General features: G+C 43.4%; 1 protein-coding gene across 7 annotated transcripts in view; it reads left to right on the top strand.

The window, feature by feature from the left end:
* Positions 1-17,001, top strand: part of MCC (MCC regulator of WNT signaling pathway) — a 372,812-nt gene extending 355,811 nt beyond the window's left edge. For all 7 annotated transcript variants that reach the window (XM_084778403.1, XM_084778404.1, XM_084778406.1 and 4 more), the window contains 2 exons: positions 7,595-7,717; positions 8,871-17,001. In XM_084778403.1, coding sequence (XP_084634529.1) covers positions 7,595-7,717; positions 8,871-9,051 — 304 coding nt within the window. In that variant the 3' untranslated portion in view covers positions 9,052-17,001. The remainder of the gene's footprint in view (positions 1-7,594; positions 7,718-8,870) is intronic.
* The last annotated feature ends 1,511 nt before the right edge of the window (positions 17,002-18,512 follow it).

The following is an 18,512-nucleotide window of genomic DNA, read 5'->3' on the forward strand; positions in this document are numbered from 1 at the left end:
AAAATTGTCCATCTTTTACTTTTCCTGGTTTCTGGTACATAGGAGCATTAGTTGCTTTCTAAAAAGCTTAAGGCATTTTACAAAATACTTTGCCCCATTACTTCTAGGGATTTGATGTGGGAAGTTTTGACCATGCACGATCAGCTAACTTGATCCCACTGTGAGTCCCCTCTGTGTATTTATATCATGGACTGACTCTTAGTTGACTGAAGTTGGCCTTACAGGGTTTTTTCTGCCTTCCTGATTTGCTCAAAGTCACTATGTCCTTCTTTGCAAGACAGAATGGTCCTGCGTTTACTTTGCACATACCTCTTGGGATGTTGCTGTATTGTAATCACTGTGCCCTGGGCAGGCTACAGGCACAGCATGGGAGAATGCCTGAACACATGCCCTAACTCCTTGTGCCAAAGACAAGGATGAAAATCCACTCTCGGCATCCAATGGGGGAGCCATTTGGATATTGTATCTGTAAATTGAGCGCCTACATTTTTCAAATTCTCAGAGCCCCCAGAGGCTTTTTCTGGCAGGAGCAGAACGCAGGTTGTGCTGACTAAACATAAAGGGATCTCATCTATCTGCTGTCACGAAGGATTTCCAATAGCCAGCCTTAAGTTGGTTAGCATGGATTTCTAATCAAGAGGCAGATACATGGAGCCAAGAAAGAGGAGCCAGAGGAGAAAGGAAAAATAGCATCATACCATAAATACAGCCACAGAATGGCAATCATCATGTCTTGTGGGAGCATCGTCCAGACGCTGAAGGCTGAGGTTAGGGGATGTTTCTAATTTTAAAACTGGAGCAGAAACAAACACCTTTTTGGAAGGTGTCTATCCTGTCATTAGCAGGCTGAGTGGCATAGGTCACATGGGGATGTTGCCAGTGTTTTCAGAAGTGCTTTACTCTTGGAGCAGAACATTGTGGGCCAGGCTCCCTGCCGAGCAGAAAGTATGCAGGAGGAAGAGCAATGGTTCTTTCCTGGGGACAGCCATCCATCCTAAGGCAGGAACTCTGTAACACCATGTGTTAGTGCCCTGTTCCCACCAGGCTTTGATTTCTGGTAGGCCTTCACCAATGAGCCTCTTGTATGTCTTTTCTCCTCTTTGGGGGTATAAAACCAGAACTCAGTGCAGTCCCATGTTTCTTATATGGCTCCCACCTGGAAATCACAGATTTCCATGAATATCTGTGGTACCATATTGCTTCTAGTACGGCCCTGAAAGCCACCCTGGATGGCCAGGCTTCCAGTCATGCTCAGGAACCGCTTCCTAACCAAAAGACTTTATTGTTCCGGTGAACCATGAACACTTTTCTGTCTGAAGTCCCTCTCTTACTAGGATCCCACAGGCCCCAGTGAAGTCTGGGAGAATGATCCTCCTACCAAAGTGAGTCAGCAGCAGCCATGGGAAGGGAATTTTCAGCGATGGCTCTTCTCTGTGTGCTGATGTTGTCTGTGTACAGGTGTTGTCTGGGTAGGCTGTCCTCATGTCCTAGGCACAGCAGGGTAGAGTCAGGGGCTTCATCTGCACCGCAGTCATGGGAGTGGTAGCAGAAGCAGGAGCCACATACGATTGGAGTCAGGACTGGGACAGCAAAGCTGAGTGATCTTCAAGGCCACCCAGTGCAGGGGGTGGGGTGAGGAATGCCCTGTGCCCGCACATGTGGTTCCTTCTAAAGACTCCACCTTCACAGTATGTACTGGTCTGGGAAGATGGGAACCTCTGAGTTCCTGTGAGACACATCTGTCTGCCCAATCTGGGGGCAAGTTAAGTGCTGTTGAGAGGAAAGCTTCCTCAGATCCGACCTGTGAAGTAGCACCCTGTGCTGATGAGGTCATGCCGATTCAAAGGAAGGACGCTGTTCCTCCTCCACAGTAGGAAGCAGGGACTAACACACACACACCATGGCCTCCTATGGCTGCACCACTGGCTGCTGCAGGCAGCATGCAGGGGCCGAGCACAGGTCCTGCTCTTGGACGTCTGAATCCTCCCTATTGATACAAATATTCACAGTCACACACCCACTCGTATCTTCTCTCCAAATGACTATGAATTACAACATGAACGTCAGACTGCATCTTCCTGTAAGGTCTCCTTCGTCCGTTTCCTCATGCTTTGCTTTCTCACCAGTTGATCAAGTGCCTCAACACTCGGTGTCCAGATGAACCATTTGTCACCAAAATACCTTCATGTTCACTTCTGATGCAGGTGCACTGAGAGTGCAACATCACCATGGCAGGGTGAGGAGCCACAGTAGCTGAGGTCATCCCTAGATCTCAAGTAACTATCTAATGTTTCAAATGCTTCTCAACCCAATTTACAACGCAACCATTCCAGATAACTTGTCATTCCAAGCCTAGATGCCAGTCCCATTCCTCACCTTCATTCAGAATATTCAGCCTGTAGAAGCTGGCATCATCAGTCACCACCTTGTACGTCTTCCGAGACCTCAATGGTACTAAGTCCCCATCAGTGTCTTTGGAGCACTTGGGCTGTTCATGAGACTCCTAAAATTTGGTGTCTTCAGTTGCAAAATCATCAACATATTTATGTAATCTTGGCCATAAGGGAGAAAAGGATTATCATTTGTTTAGTAGCTATTCATGAATACTGTTGTACGCCATACAAATGGAGGGATGGGTGAAGAGAAAAATGGTCAATCTGGGTGCAACAGCAGCAGAATTGTCACCATTTTGTTAGAGCTGTTAACTTCGAAAGATGCTTTTTAAAAAAATGTACACTTGCAGATTCTTCACATTCAGCTGATTTACAGCAGCAATCAAGCACTAGGAGTGGTGCCAGAAAATTCCATAAATGCAACATGGATCTGCAGGATGTTAATGAAATACAGAGTGGGCCTGTGGATTCATTACCACTGAAATAAATTGCTGAGGTTCAGAGCCGGAGTGTCTAGAGGGGAGGCAAAGACTGAGTCCCACCTAAGGGCTTCAAGTAGCTGTCGCTTGAGAAATTGAGATGACCTTTGTCACTGTCTAGTGTTTCAAAGACCCAGAGTTGGCAGCCCCACCTGGAACTGCATAAAGGCAGAGAGGTGGGGAGCACCCTAGTTCACAGCAGTCATGGATAAAGGGAACAGCGTGCCCGTGATAGTGCCAAGTTCATCTCTTGGACATTAAAAACATGGAAAATTTTCCTTAGAAAATCTGGGCAAAAGCCCCGGCAGCTGTTCTGCAGCTACACCTCCTGGAACCTCCAGCTACACTCAGACACAAGAGCCGTAGAACATCGTTATCTTGGGACACGTCATCCTGGCTCCACAGGCCTGTGATCTTAACCACAACCCTTGTTTATTGCTCTTTCTACCCATCCCCTTCATGAGTCATGGGATTCTTCGGCGCAATGCCTAAGCACCCAGGCTCTGCTGACAGGCTTCAGTGTGTGAACGCCAGCCAGCATTGCAGCACGTAGCTGTGGGCAAGTGTCCTGACGGTGCCGCAGATACTCACTTGTACAGCGAGCACATAGGGATGCTGATTTCAAAGGCCGTTGTTAAAGCCAACTTTATCTTGGAAAAAAAGATAGCTGTGTTCTGTTGCCTGTGTAGTCTAAATGCAAGCCAGTTAGGGATTTTTATGATGATGGGCACAAAGGAGAGTAAGAGTGGAGGGGTCTAGCTGAGTCAGGGTACATCTACCTGGTAGTAAATAACATGAAGGAAATGGCAAAGTACTGTGATGTCTTAATTTGGGGCCATTTGTCCCCCGTTGACAGTGGCTGAGAGGGAATATTTAAACTGAAGAAAGAGCAGAGGTTGGGAGGGCATCTCAGAGCAGAGCCTTCAAGATGGAGGCGGGCCCACATACATGCTTCCAAGTATAAGGAGAAGGCCGCAGAGGGAAGTAATCTGATCAGATTTTCCACATTGAAAAAGAGACCTGGCTGTTGTGTGAAAGCCAGACCAGGGGGGCACCAGAATAGAAGCAGAGAAAACGAGCAGGCTGACATGCTTATCAAAGGTCTGGAAGATTATTAGGTTAGACCTGGTGGTGGTGGTGGTGGAGGAAGATGTGGCAGAAAGTCAAGTCTTGGAAGTCAGTTTGATGATGAATATAGGTAATGGAAGAGAGTCTGTCTATGGTTCCACACATAGTAAATAATGGTGTTGATGTTGCCATTTGTGAACATGAGAAGTGTGGCTTTCTGTAGAATTTCAGGCGTTCTCCTATGGAAACTAAACTACTGATGCCTGTTAAGTGGCAGGTGTCCAATGGACAAACCCAGAGTGATCAACAGTCAAGAGGTTTATGCTACAGTAAAATAAGGACAATGACTGAGGTACCTGGCCTTGCAAGTCACTTCTGTAGAGTGGAATGCTGATGTGAGGAAGACAGGAATGACACACAGGCAGATGGTTCCCTGAGGAATCCCATACTCTGATAGGGTAAAAAAAGAGCCACTCAGCCTGCACAAGGGGTTAGTAAATATTCTTTCCTTTTATGTGGGGCTTAGGGGATTGTGACTGGGAAGGGAGAAAGCTCTACGCAGTTGTTAGCTGGGCTGAGTTCTTGATGCCTTGTCCATAGGAGGCTTCAAAACCAGATTGTGGGGTGAGGGGGTCCCTTTTCCTTCTTAGGTCACCATATTCTCTTTCTACCATTATCTGAACTACAAGTCACATGTCATTTTAAATTTCATAGGTCCTACATTAAAAATGTAATATGTGAAATTAATTTTAACAGCATAGAGTTTAGCTCAGGATAGACACTTGTCCAAGGTTCAATTCCTAGAATTGCTCCCTTAAATATGGCTATTACTATTATATTAAATTCAATGTGACAATATTTTGGCAGGTTGTCTGGGTTTTAAAATTTGAGATATTTTACTTTATTATTATTGAACTTTCAAACTCCTGTACCTTTTTCACACTTAAACAGCATCTTTTGGCTATAGGTCTGCCCCCTTCAAAACAGCCAAATGAACGCAAGTTTGAGGTGTAGCCTCATTTTTGCATCTTCATATAAGTCCAACACGGTTCTCCTGGTGTCGGTGCTTTACTTGTGTAGACATCAAAGTGGTCCTCGGGGGCAGCACTGAGCTCCCAGAACTGGTAATGCTATATATGCCTCCACATTGGGGACAGGCAGGTCTGAGAGCTGATTTGCTTTTGGGGGGTTCTGCCCTACTGTAAAGTCCCCTAGGTCTGGGTGTCAGGAAAGGTCTGCCTTTGTGAGAGTTCATTGCACTTTTAGTATTCTTCACAAGTTCTCCTTTCCCTTTTGTAAAATTAATCAACTTTATGACCTCCGTACTCACACCACATGTATATATACATAGACATAATAAAGTTTTCATGGGGAAGGAAATCAGAACTAGTAGCAAAACATAAGTAAGTGACTCTTCAGCCCAAGAGGAAGAAGGAGCACCCTGCTTGGAAGCCTTAGGGACACAGGGGGACCCTCTCTTCTAGTCGGGAATGCTACCCCTCTGTGATTCCAGTGAGAAACTCAGCTAACCCAGAGGTTCTCTAGAGACTGCTAATGCTGAGGATAAACAAGTTCCTTAGTAAGGGGGAGGTCCCTACACACTCCTGCATGCTCTGTAGCCAGCCATCTTGTATACAGTGAAGGCAAAAAGGACCCAGTAAAAAATGAATCTTTACACCACGGGCTGGTTAGCTTTCTCTCTTACAACTTACTTGGGGTTTTCGCTGCAATTACTTCCTCCGTTCATCAGTCTTATGAAACATAATGCAGTGCAGGGTACCATGGCGGGTCAATGCCAAAAGTGTGCCCCTGAGAAATGATGCCATGCAACAGATCTTGTATAAGGAGGTTTATTGGGGGGGAAGGGAGAGGAAAGAGTACCTGGAAAGGGGTAGAGGCAGACAGAGGGGAGCAGAGCCACGAGGGCAGGGAAGGACGTGCAGAGGAGAGAAAGACCATGAGGAACAGAGCAGGTCCTTTTATCTGGCCAGGCCAGTGGGATAGCCTAAATGTTAACATTCCTCCCTTTCTGATTAATTATAGGAAAGGGTTATGATGGGGCAGGAGTTAGGGCTTTGTGTTCTTTAACCTGCCTGGGGGTGATGTCTTCTTTAACAGGGGTGCTGGTCAAGTCCTGGGAGAGCTGTTTTGACTATCCAGGCCCTGGAACCATCTGGGGCTAGGAGAGTGCAGGCCCAGTTTAAACAGCCTGTAAGGCTGGACCAGAGCACTGGGGGCCAGCTGTCCTGGAGGAAACATGCAGATCTTGAGGAAATACTTGAACTTTGCAGGATACTGGAACTCTCTCTCTCTCTCTCTCTCTCTCTCTCTCTCTCTCTCTGTGTGTGTGTGTGTGTGTGTGTGTGTGTGTGTGTGTAATGAAGGTGCAGAAGATAAAGTTAAATAGGTTAGATGTGCCTTTGAAACTTTTAGGCCCATGGTCGTGGTAGTTGAGGGAGGGGAGTCCCAAAACCAGGGACAGACGGAGGAATCCCGTCCTTTGATATAAGCCTTTGATATAGATGGGAAATTTAGGCTGCTGATTAATACAGGTACTTCTTGAGTCCATCTCACCTGGAAGAGGTGGATCTAAGTGGATTCTCTGAAGGTTACAAGAATCTTTTTAAGTTTACAAAAGAGGTAAGTTTTAGACATGTTAGCATTACCACTGTTCGTAATCTGTATAGAAACCCACAAAGTAGAGAAGGCAGTAGACTCACCTTTCTGTCACAGTAGAAGCTTGAGAAATGATTTTGGTTTAAAAGCATGAATACCCTTTAAGATATGCTCAGGTTAGACAGAAGTCTTCTGTGGAGCAGAAGAGACAAAAGTTCATTTGATTTTGATTTTTGGTGTCACTACAGACGGTGAAAGAGGGGCTTCTTCCCTACCCAGAAGACTAGATGTATATAAACTCATCACAGTGAGAAACATAAAAGACAACCAAAGGAAATTTGAAATCTTGTGCTTGGAACCATGATAGTGGCTTGTATAGTGGAATATTTTACCAGAGTCAGACTAATAATTTATCAGAACTCCATTGATTAGTGTTTAAAATGCTCAAATAACAACAACAACAGCAACAACAAAATAAATGAAATAGCAAAGCCTTCTGTTAACCCCTTCCTCACCCACTGCCAAACCTGTGATTTGTTTTCTAGTTTATTGCCACAATACATCCTATTCCTAGGTGTTCTTATAAAAGCAGTGTTCTAGACTTCCATGTCAGTGCATACTGATCTGAATTTAGGCAGGTTTCTCTTTTCTACAGGCATTCCAGACCTTGATTGATCCAAACACTCCCCTGGTCTTTGTGTGTATGCCACAACGTGTTGTGGTGGACAGAAAATACCTTAGGAGTTAATTCTTTACTTCTACTGTGTGGGTTCTGAAGAGTGAACTCAGGCCATCAGGCGTAGCTTGGTGGCAAATGGTTTTACTCATTGAGTCGGCTTGCTGGTGCATCTATCCTTAATTATTGTAGAATGCAGTGTTGAGAGAAGCTCCTGGCTACACGGAGCAGAGAAGCTGTGCTCCTAGACCCACTACTACCTTAACTTTCTGTGCTCTGGACTGCTGACCCTGACCAGCTACCTTGACTTCCTTCCACCATCACCACAACCTGGTGACTTCTGCTGTCTCTCTTTGATACAGGGAAAAGAAGCTGAAGGCCAGAGTTCAAGAGCTGGTTAGCGCCTTGGAAAGACTCACCAAGAGCAGCGAAGTCAGACACCAGCAGTCAGCAGAGTTTGTGAATGACTTAAAACGGGCCAACAGGTAAACCCCCTGTGCATCCCCATGCTCGAGCCCAGGGATCTCTCCCTAACTTTCCTGGAAAGTAACCTTACAGTAGAGTCCTACAGCTGACAGAAACCCAGGGCACTAAGATGAACCCCATCTCAGATTAGATAGGCTTAGAAAATGAAGCCTGCTGTGGACTCTTATTGAATTCCCTATAATAAAGATTCTGAGAAGTCAGGGGGAAAAAAGCTATGTTTGAGTCAGTGTTTTCAATTGGCAACTAAACCATCTATTACAGCAACACCTCATACAGTGGAACATTTTAGGGTACATTAGACTCCAAGTTAAGAGTCTCAAAACATTTGAGGTACACTATCTTTTTATATTAAAAAAAAAAAATGAGGACTTCGGGACCTTTGTGCCCGTAAGATATCTATTTACACTTCTTAGGAACCAAAACTGAAATGGACTTTTAAGTTTTTTTCTTTTTAATCATTTATAAAATTCAAGCTCAATAGATAGTATTTTCATAAAAATGTGCTATTTTCCAAATTGTAATTCGAGTGGCACATTTTAGCTGGCTTAAGACATCTGGATTTTACAATCTGCAAGACCTCCCCCTGAATGAGGTTTTAGGAATCCTAGGGGTGTGTGTGTGTCTGTCCTGTTTGTCCTCAAATCACACTTTAGAACTCCAGCTCAGGGCAACAGTGCATCTGAAGGGTGCCAATGTTCTATTTTGGACCAGAGAGAACATGTAGGCACCTGGCTCATGTCCTGCCTTACAGCAGTTAGCCTAGGACCCATTCAGAGCTGACAGCACTTCCTTAGAGCCCAAAACATAACAAAGTTGGAGTAAAGACCTCTGCCCTTCTCCTGGGTAAGAGAACACTATGTAACTTACACATGGCCATCTGTAGCAGTTTCTAGAATTCAGTATCTTCCTCATCTGTTTTGGATCTGGCCACTTTGGGCTGTTGGTTAACTCTTCCTACAGCCTGAGCCTAGGTTAGTATTTTACGCCAGAATCCTAAATACGGGGCCAGCTTATCACTGGACTTTGATTCCTTACTGGACAGGTGGACTCTTCAAAGCAATGCTCACTTGGCATGGCCCCTCAGTGCACACAGCACAGAGTGTCACTCATCCCTTGGGATGACTCTTTACTCATTTCCCTGTTTTCACACAGCAATCTGGTGGCTGCCTATGAAAAAGCAAAGAAGAAGCATCAAAACAAGCTGAAGAAGTTGGAATCTCAAATGATGGCCATGGTGGAACGACACGAGACCCAAGTGAGAATGCTCAAGCAAAGAATAGCTCTGCTGGAGGAAGAGAATTCCAGGCCACATACCAACGAAACTTCACTTTAATGGGCAGGCACTCAGGCACCAATGTTCTGTCGCAAAGGGGTAAATTCTAGCAGCTCTGAGGTCCTTAGAAGAGAAAGGGCCCAAGGAAGGAGGGACTGTTGCAAGAGTGGAAAGGTTGCATATGGGTCACAGGCACGTACCCTTGGGGTTCGTGGTCATGGTGGCATTGTGGATTATCGTATCACGGGCTTCGGCTCCTCCAGGCCTGGCCACAAAGGGCATCAACAACGGCTCTGGCTACATGATTAGCCACGTCTTGCTTCTGCTTTCACTATTCAAGTTCTCATGCCTCACTTGTTCTGTGTAGCAGTGGGAATCTCGGCATTTGGTTTCATGCAGATTTCTGAGCCTCCCCCCACTCTGCCCCCTTTCATAGACTGTGGACTTTTCTTTTCATATCCGGATTTCTTCCTTCCTCCTCCAAGGAAAAGTGACAGTGTTTTGTCTACAGCATCTAGGGCTGGCAGTTCACTGCAGCAAGGCTCTGCTTTCCAGGTCCTGTGGTACCAGATTCTTGAGATATAGTCATATAGAAATTAGTTGGGAGTTACAGACCAGAGGGTGCAGAAAAGTGTTACTGATCATCTGTGAGACACTGCCATTTCAAATAGAGTAACATCAGGGCTGTGTGTAGATGCTTCTGTATTAGACGAATAAAAACATCCTTCCATTTTTTAGAGGTAGAGCTGGGGTAGAAGCTGTTTTTTATTCCCTCCTAGCAAGAGTAAAACTAGAATACTCTTGATATATGTAGTTAAGATTTTCCCAGGGGTTTCTTCCAGAACTGAAAAGGCAGTGTTAGGTTAAGTAGCTCCTATTCTGAATCAAAACCTCGCCACCCGAGCACATGAGTCCTGCCTCTTTAAGGGAGAGAGGCTTTACACTGTTGGACACCAAAGAGACCCTTAATGTACAAAACTGTCCCCACCTCTTTAATAGTCTGCCACTGACCGTTTAGTCCCTGACATCATGAAGGGGACTGGGTGAGGGGACACCTGATAAGCTTCCTGTTCTGTCGCTTCTGGATGTGGTGATTTCTAGCAAAATGGTAACTGGGAGGCTGACCTCTTCTAGGGGAGCACCCCAGATTTGTTTATTCTCAATTGTAGCCTTCACTGTTTTACCTTCTGTTGTTCATCTGCTCACGGATACAAATTAAAGAACAGTTTGGCTCCCCCGCCTCTCCTGTGGCCCCCAAGACTATCCAGATTTTATGAAAAGTGGGTTTCACTGCCATGCTATCTATGTGGAAGATGCTGCATTTATGACCATGTTGCTGCTGCAGACTCCTGGCGATGGGTGGGTCTGCTTTCCGAAAGCAGACACGAGTTCCTGAGCCTTCTGTGCAACCCAGGCAGACACTCCATCCTTCTCATACAACAGAGTTCACCAACCCGTCTTCCCAGACCAGTGCCAAGTTACTCACCGGGCCATCAGTCACTAAGGTGTAACTGGTTTGAGTCTAGGCCTGGCTTTTGAGTGTCAATGGCTTTGCTTTTTGTCAATACCCTTCATCTGTTTTCCCAGTGTTCACTTTTTAGGCAAAGCTCTATTTTGTTATGAGGAAAACGTGTAGGTAGAAATATCTTTTTTGCCTCTCTCCACTACCCCTTGAGCAAATTGGGATAGGCATGGCTGTCCTGCTGGAGGGGACAATCCAGGTAAGGGATGGTTAGGCTTCCTGTGCAGTGCGCTGGCATTCTGTGCCCCCAAGTGAATGCAAACCGAATGTGTAGATGCAAAGAGAGGCCGGAACAGGAGTGACAGGCTGCCTGCAGAGCTTCGGATGTCCTCCATCCTGCCCCCCGCGCATCCTCCCCAGGTAACATCCCAGAACCTACACTTGCAGGTCTATAGTTCCTCCACAGAGAAGCCCTTGAAGCAATGATCCTAACTGGCCTTAGTCTGAGTTTCTATGGTGTTTGGTGGAAATTTGCCAGGATGAAACATCTCATTTGGAGTAAGTGGGAAAGGGCTTTACAACCTTTCCATTATTATTGTCAATGTTTATTGAGGGTGAAGCAGCAGGTATTCGTTTATGTGATTTGTGGAAGCTACTGAACTGCACTGATTAAATACATGATAGCAGATGCCTGGGTAATTTTACTTTCTGTTGAAACCTGCGCTTCCTGAACCCACTTTTAAATAGGAAATGGTTTTTATTAGCATGTCTATTGGGGCAAACACCTTTGGAATTTCATATTTTGAATCTTCCCCCAATTCTTCAGTATTTGCCCTCTTTAGGCAGTCACTTTTACTTATCAAAGCCACTTCTGGCTCATAAAATGATAGGCAGAGCAAAAGGAACCTTTTACAGTTCTGAACTGAGGCAGGTTAACCAGACTAGGGCAGCAGTGGCAGGCAAAGGAGACGTGTCTACATGGCTGGCTCTGCCACACTGTAACCAACCCCATCCGCACCAGCCAAACTTGCCTTGTGACAGTAAGAAAGCCTCCGTGGACTCAAAAAAAGGTTGTCAAGTGATCAACAGTTGAGACCTATCTTTGCCACTGTGTCATATTCTAGCTCTAGATGAGTGCCACATGTCAACAGTGGAGGCAAAGACCTTTCACTCACTCTCCTGTGCTGATGTGGCACATTTCTTAATGTGAGTGTTGCCTGAAATTGGATGCTCCATTTAACTGACACTTCAAGTCTTTATTAGCCTAAGTGCTTAATTCTCTTTTCAGATGCATGTACTCACAAGGTCTTCCTCAGAGCCTGCAGCAAAATTTTAAAAGGGCTTCAGAGAACTCTCAATTAGAGCTCTGGCATGGCTCTATAAGGAAGAGCAGGCCAAGTCACAGCCTTAGGTGTTTCCTCTAAAAGCTGTTAAGAGGGGGCCACTGTCGGGGAGACCCGCACTGTTGAAGACATTACCTTAGGAGAGATGAAACGTTTGTCCGTTTGCTGAGGTGTTGGGATGCCCGCATCCCTGGCACGGATCCCCTATGTACTGTGGCCCACCAAGAATTCTACACAATGATAGACATATACATCACATAAACTACTTCAGAGCTGCCCAGGAGTTCAGGTTATCATGCTCGTGTTTCAAGTTAAGTGTAAACCAACACTCTTTATCTGTCAAACCACTCCCATATATGCTTTCAATTATAAATGTTTAATTGGGAGTATGTCCAGTCACTACATGAACACAGTGCCCTACGTAAAAACAACCCCCTAAGTGTACAGTGTCTTTCAGAGCTCAACAGCGAACAAATTATTTGGTGGCTAAAATTTCTGAGCTGATCTTCACTGGGGGCGGGGTGGACATGGGTTCAAGAGCTTACCAACAGTATTTTATTGCTGCCTTTCACTACAGCTTCTAGAACAAGACATAATTGTAGAAGAAATCAGAATTTTCATTTAGTCAATGGAACCTATGACAAAACAAAAAAACAAAAACAAAACAAAACAAAACAACCCACAAAACCTGAGTGATAAAGAATGATAGGATAGCACCTTGGCCATAGCTTTGTCAACTCTTTATAGAGCAGGATTGCTTTGCTACAAAAACATCACCACCTTTGAAGTGTGCACACAATCAAACCCTTGTGTGCATATAGGTCAGGCTGAACTCAGCACTGAACTTGTGGCCTCCCATTCCAATTCATTTTTTCTAAATGTTGTATCCATTTAGAAATATATGCCTCTGAAATGCTATGACCACAGCATAACTGATCAGCTTGAGTAAAGTCGTTTTCTCACATAGGCAAGCATTAGTTCTGGTAATCCAGCATAGCCATAACATACTGTCTGATATTTTGAATGTGTGTAAGAAGCACTGCTGGATAACAACACCCTGAACTTTGTATTTAATCTTCCCAGTGTCTCATCTGATAATTACCCCACCTACCTGCTAGGCAGCACGGAGCAGGTCCTGTAGAGACCACACCCATACGGATGCTCTGGTTTTAGGTTTCTGCTCTCCTGTTCTCTCCCATTTTGAAATGTGGAAAGTGTTATCCTGTTTGTAGAGTCCGTAGCCTTCTTTGGCAGTGCTCCTGTTGGGAAACCTACTTCAAGATAACTCAAATTTGTCAGGACCTGATACCAAGGTTACAAAACTGTTCACTTCTATTTCTAATCTGCTTTTAGATATATTGTTACTTTGCATGAAATTTTAACTTTTTTATTAATGGAAAATGTGCTTTTTATACCACTTGAATTAGAAAATCCTGCTTGAATGTACCATTATTGAAGCACATGTGATTGCATCTGCCAGTACTCTTCTGTTTGTACCGAAAGTCTCATTTTAAAGTGGCTACTAAACACTGTACTATACCTTGTAATTTTTTAGACTGACTCGTAGCTTTAAATGTTCCCAGATGCCTTTAGTTTTAGCTGCTGTAAAATAGCTACTTTGTGTTATTTGATATAGAATTGTTTAAAAAAAAACTTCATTTATTTATACAGAGACATTTATAATATTTTACAAACATTCTTATATTCTGAATAAATATTTCTAATTCCATGCTGTACTTTGTTTTAATTAAAGTGTAAAGGCATTCTATAGAACTATCTGCATGTCATACATGTAAGTACAACCCATGATACCTACATTGTATCAGGGCCTAGGTGTAAGACTATTTCAGGTCAAAAGAACAACGACAAAATTCTCATTTATCACCAATTTTTATTTGGCTGCCTTTACAAACATCAACAGAAGGTTCTCTATTGAATGGCCTTTTTTAAAGACTACAAAATCGGGGGAAAACAAAGTATCAGAAAGTCAAATGGTAAACTACGAGTGAGCAAGCAGTTTCTCAGCAATCAGAAGTGTTAAAATGCTGACTTTTTGCTACATAGAAAGTACTTTTGATAATAACATAGTTATGTAGGGGAAGACTCTAAAAGAGCAGTGCATTTCTCCTGCCCGAGACCCAGGGAGAGCAGAGCATTCTGCTGGCAAGCTTGGTTCTGGTCTAAGGTAAGAATCACTGCATTTTATGTATCTGGTTTGCATCTCCCGCTCATCACTACTCCTTTCAAGAGGTACACTGAATTAAGATAAAGGTGACAAATCCCCTGGTCCATTCTCATTTCTGAATGGATTCTACTTTTTATATTTCTATCAATGCAAACAGAACTGCTCACACTTATCCTATACATTCATAACCTTTTTTGTCCAGAGGAACAGCAGCCAAGAGTAACAACCTGCAATAACCAGCAACAATAATGGCTTAAAACTACAGTAAGAAGAGGAGCAGAACCCAGGATACCTTAGGAATGAACTACCTAAGCAGCAGTTTTATGAATTACATCACACATGCATTACAATAGCCCCAACCAGACCAAAAGGCTAACACGGTATTTGACAGAACGGCAACATGAGCAACCTCCCGGCACTGTCAGTGCATTTTGTGAGGTATGTTTTTAGCTTCTGAACTAGCGTGGGTTACATTTAAAAGCCTTTAGAATCACAGCTCACTGTTAAAAAGACAGCCCTGAACTCAGTGGAGAACACATGTCACCCCACATCTTTGCAAGTGCATGGCTCGCAAATCACTAATTCACAGACTGACTAAAATTTTAAGACAGTCACACCAATGTAAGTGAAAACCAGTTCCAATCATTTTATAGACACTGGAGCAGCAGTGGGAAGGGTTGGGCAAGCAGGGGTGGGGTGCATTGAATAAATCCAGCTCTCAAGGTTGTCATACTACAGGGAACCCAAGAGGCTATTTTTGGGGTTCCTTTCTGGTTTCCCTAAATGCATGACTAATAACCACAATAAAGCAAATACTTTCATACTGTCACAGACATAATCATGTACAGGGCTTACACACGTCTTTCTCCAAGTATTTAAAAAATAAAACGTAATTCTAAGTTAGGCAAAGATTATATGTTAAATCATTCTGCATAAGACAAAACAGATTAATGAAGAAATAATGTTCACAAATGTATTTATTCTAAAGCCTAGGTTTTTTCACCAAACATTATATCATAATGAAGTAATTTCACCAAAGTTTATGTACCAGTTTTGGTAGCTTCCATGACTTGGCATATCATTTACACAAGTAGATAGACTGTTTCAAGATGACACTGTGCAAGAATCAGGTCTTCACAGCAGTGTGAACCACTTCAAAGTCATGGTGTATTAAACAAAACAAAAACCCCTAAATTGCATGCTTCATTTTTGTTAGATTTAAGACTATCCCTTTCTTTCATTCTTTGAGACAGGGTTTCTCTGTGTAGCCCCTGCCTGTCCTAGAACTCACTCTGTAGAACAGGTTAGCCTTGAACTCCCCCTGCCTCTGCCTCCCAAGTGTGCACCACCATGACTGGCCTGATTTAACACTATCTTTAATTAAGAGAATATCACTTAAAATAGCTAAATACATGAACAGTCATGAAGATTCATTACGGTTTCACTGAAGCCAACAGATTGAGTTATATATGTAAATCTAGCAAGTCACCACTCATTTTTAAAACTACCTTAAGATTTAAAAATAATCAGAAAATATAAAAAAATAGTTTTTAAAAATTAAACCCAAGTTAAGGGTTTTACTGTTCTTCCCTATTTATTGACCTGAAAGAAAATTATTTATACAATGGAAGCTAGGACAGGAGAGAACTAATTTGAAACATGTAAAATGAAAGGTTCATTCACTTGGATACTTGCTTTTGACATTTAATCATTACTTGTGCAACATTCAAACAGAACTCAAAATGTGCTACACAGACAGCAGTGAAATGCAGACTCCTGCAGGACCGCCTCATGCTTTCCCAAGGTTCTGTGCATGCCATACATGGCTGTTCATGCTCCAGAAGTACCACTGCCTCTCACATGCCACCCGCAGCCAGCACACACCACTTGCCAAAGCCCAGAGCTGGCACCTCTGCTTTCATTTATGCTTCTGCTGAATAGTGCAAAGTCTGTGCTTATTTCTTAGAGCTTGAGAAACAGCTTAAAAATGTACAACTGTGCCTCAGATGCTTCACCAGTCTAGAGCTATTGTTTTAGACATTTGGGTCAAATAATTGAAAGTGGAAAATATTCTACCTTCTACTTAGAAGCTCACTATCCTAAGAACTAAGTGCTAGGAAATGTTATCCAATTCATCCTAGAACTGTGCCAAAGTGTTTTCTTTGCTCCCATTCCAATTTCACAGCTATATACATTGACTTGAGAGAACATAGCCCTTCTATGTACTTGAGACTCAAGAGTTTAAAAGTTAAATTCTTGTGGTGTCAGTTGCATTAGAGACACAGCACAAACAGGACTGATGATTACTGACATGCTCTAGTAACAGCATCGACAAAACCATTCAACCCCCTGCAGCAGACAGATACTGGGGGCCGTACCTCCCACTAAAGAATATATGGCCATAAGATGACCAAGTCACACCCTGAACCTGACTCCTACAGTTTCTTTCTCCAGAGAACCCTTGACCAACACTGCCCAACTTCTACCATCTTGAGGTGAATTCCTTTTAGACTGCACTCAGGCAGCTACCACACACAGACACACCAGAACCCTCTGCTCACACTAAGATCCAAGATAACAGTAATCTCTTTATTGGTGGTTTCTAATTAGATACTCCATTGTAAACACTTCTCAAAATAAACTCTCAGGGCTTTAAAACAAAGTATGAAGAAGTATACAGAGGAAACCCAAACAATCTCCTGTCAGAACTACATTACTACATAGTTCTTGGTGGGAAGGTGGGCCAAGGCTTCAGTTTTTCACTAGCTATAGAGCACTTTAGTGACAAATGCTGTTTGTCACAAGGAAACTGCTCCCTGGACACCCACACGACTGTGCCACACATTGAGCTATTTTGTTACCAACAGCAGGGAGGCTGTTCTGGCAGAGGACACTTTAAATTCAGCTGCAGGGGGAATCATCTGACACTCTTTTCTGGCCTCTTTGGGCATCAGGCACACATGTGAAACACACAGAAATACATAGGCAAAGCGTCCATTAAAAAGAAATTAAAGTTAAAAGAGAGAGAGAGAGAGAGAGAGAGAGAGAGAGAGAGAGAGAGAGAGAGAGAGAGAGAGACAGACCGACAGACCGACAGACAGACACTAGAGCTCAGCAGAATCAACACAGAAAGGCCCTGAACACTGGTCCTTAAAGTGAGAAGACTTATACTAGGATGGATGGATTTCTCAGCAATCACACTTAGAAAACAACACTTCCTGAGGAGGAGGAAGTGCCTGGGAAGGGCTGTACTACTCCATTCTGCTTGGGCTGGGCACCAGCCACATTTCTCACCTGAGCATCCTGTAAGCACAGAGTGCTAGTAACACTCAGTTGTTTCTTCCTCACAGTCTGCCCAGCAACTGTTGACTCTCTGTTCTTACCAAGAAACTTTCCAACACATTTGGCAATGGCAGTCTACTTATGACAAATCTCGTACTGCTGATCTCAACCTGCCACCTTCTGACATGGCTTCAGGAGTAACAATTCTATAGAGAGAGAGAGGTTGTGGAAAAGGCCTACTATAAGCCATGTCTAAGCTTTTAAGGAACTATACAAATGTATTCTAAAGTGTTACACCACCAGGAGTGCGCCATCCTAGCCAGCTTTACCAAGGGTAAGGAGTACACTACACACGTAAAGGGGAAGAATACCTTTACACACAGTAGTGGTGTCCTTTGTTGATGGTCAATTCAAGTGACAATGAACTTGAACCTCTTCCCTCAGGCTACACAAAAATCCAACTCAAAACCATGAGGAAGAAGTTTTAATGAATACAACCACGAGTAATACAAAGAAAATACTGCCTCAGAGAACACAGACAAAACAGCTGTCATTAAAATCTCCAAGGAGGTACACACAGGTACGGAAAGGCCAAGAGGCATTCCAGGAAGAAAACCTGCCCAGCCAATCATCATTTCTAGTTTCCCCTCTCTCCTTACTGTCTGAGTAATGCTAAGGGAACAGAACCAGTGAGGGATTTGGTAATTTTTAGAAAACACAGTATTTTATAAAGGAATTTGAGTCCTATACTCACACTCTTAGATCTGCATTTTTATTGATATTACATGTAAATTACTACTCCCCCCAAAGAAAAAGTACAACCAAATCTTACAGCTCAATATTAATCTGTGATATAGCTTCATTATCTGTAATTACTAATTAGTATTTAATATAAAAATAATGATATTCAAAGGTCAAAACAGCAAGCAGTGACCACAATTCCTTTGACAGTTCTGGGAGACCATCATATACTGAATACTGGTACAAAAATCTAGTCAGATCTTTCAACATGTTTAACTAATTTTACCCTAGCTATTAGATCTATTAGGTCTATCCAGGCCCTTCAAATGCTCGTATCTCAGGACAGAGCCACTGTCTGAAATCCTGGAGCCATTCATTCACTATTTCTTAACAAAAACTTACAGGAAGTGTGTAAACTGTAGCCTTTGTCTCTTGGAGTACAATGGTTAAGGACAGAGTCATGTAACACACTTCAAACCACTGAAGTTACATAGAAAAGCACCTACAG

This window comes from Acomys minous (genome assembly GCF_964271855.1).
Source record: "Acomys minous genome assembly, chromosome: 4".
In the NCBI taxonomy this organism is placed as follows: domain Eukaryota; kingdom Metazoa; phylum Chordata; class Mammalia; order Rodentia; family Muridae; genus Acomys; species Acomys minous.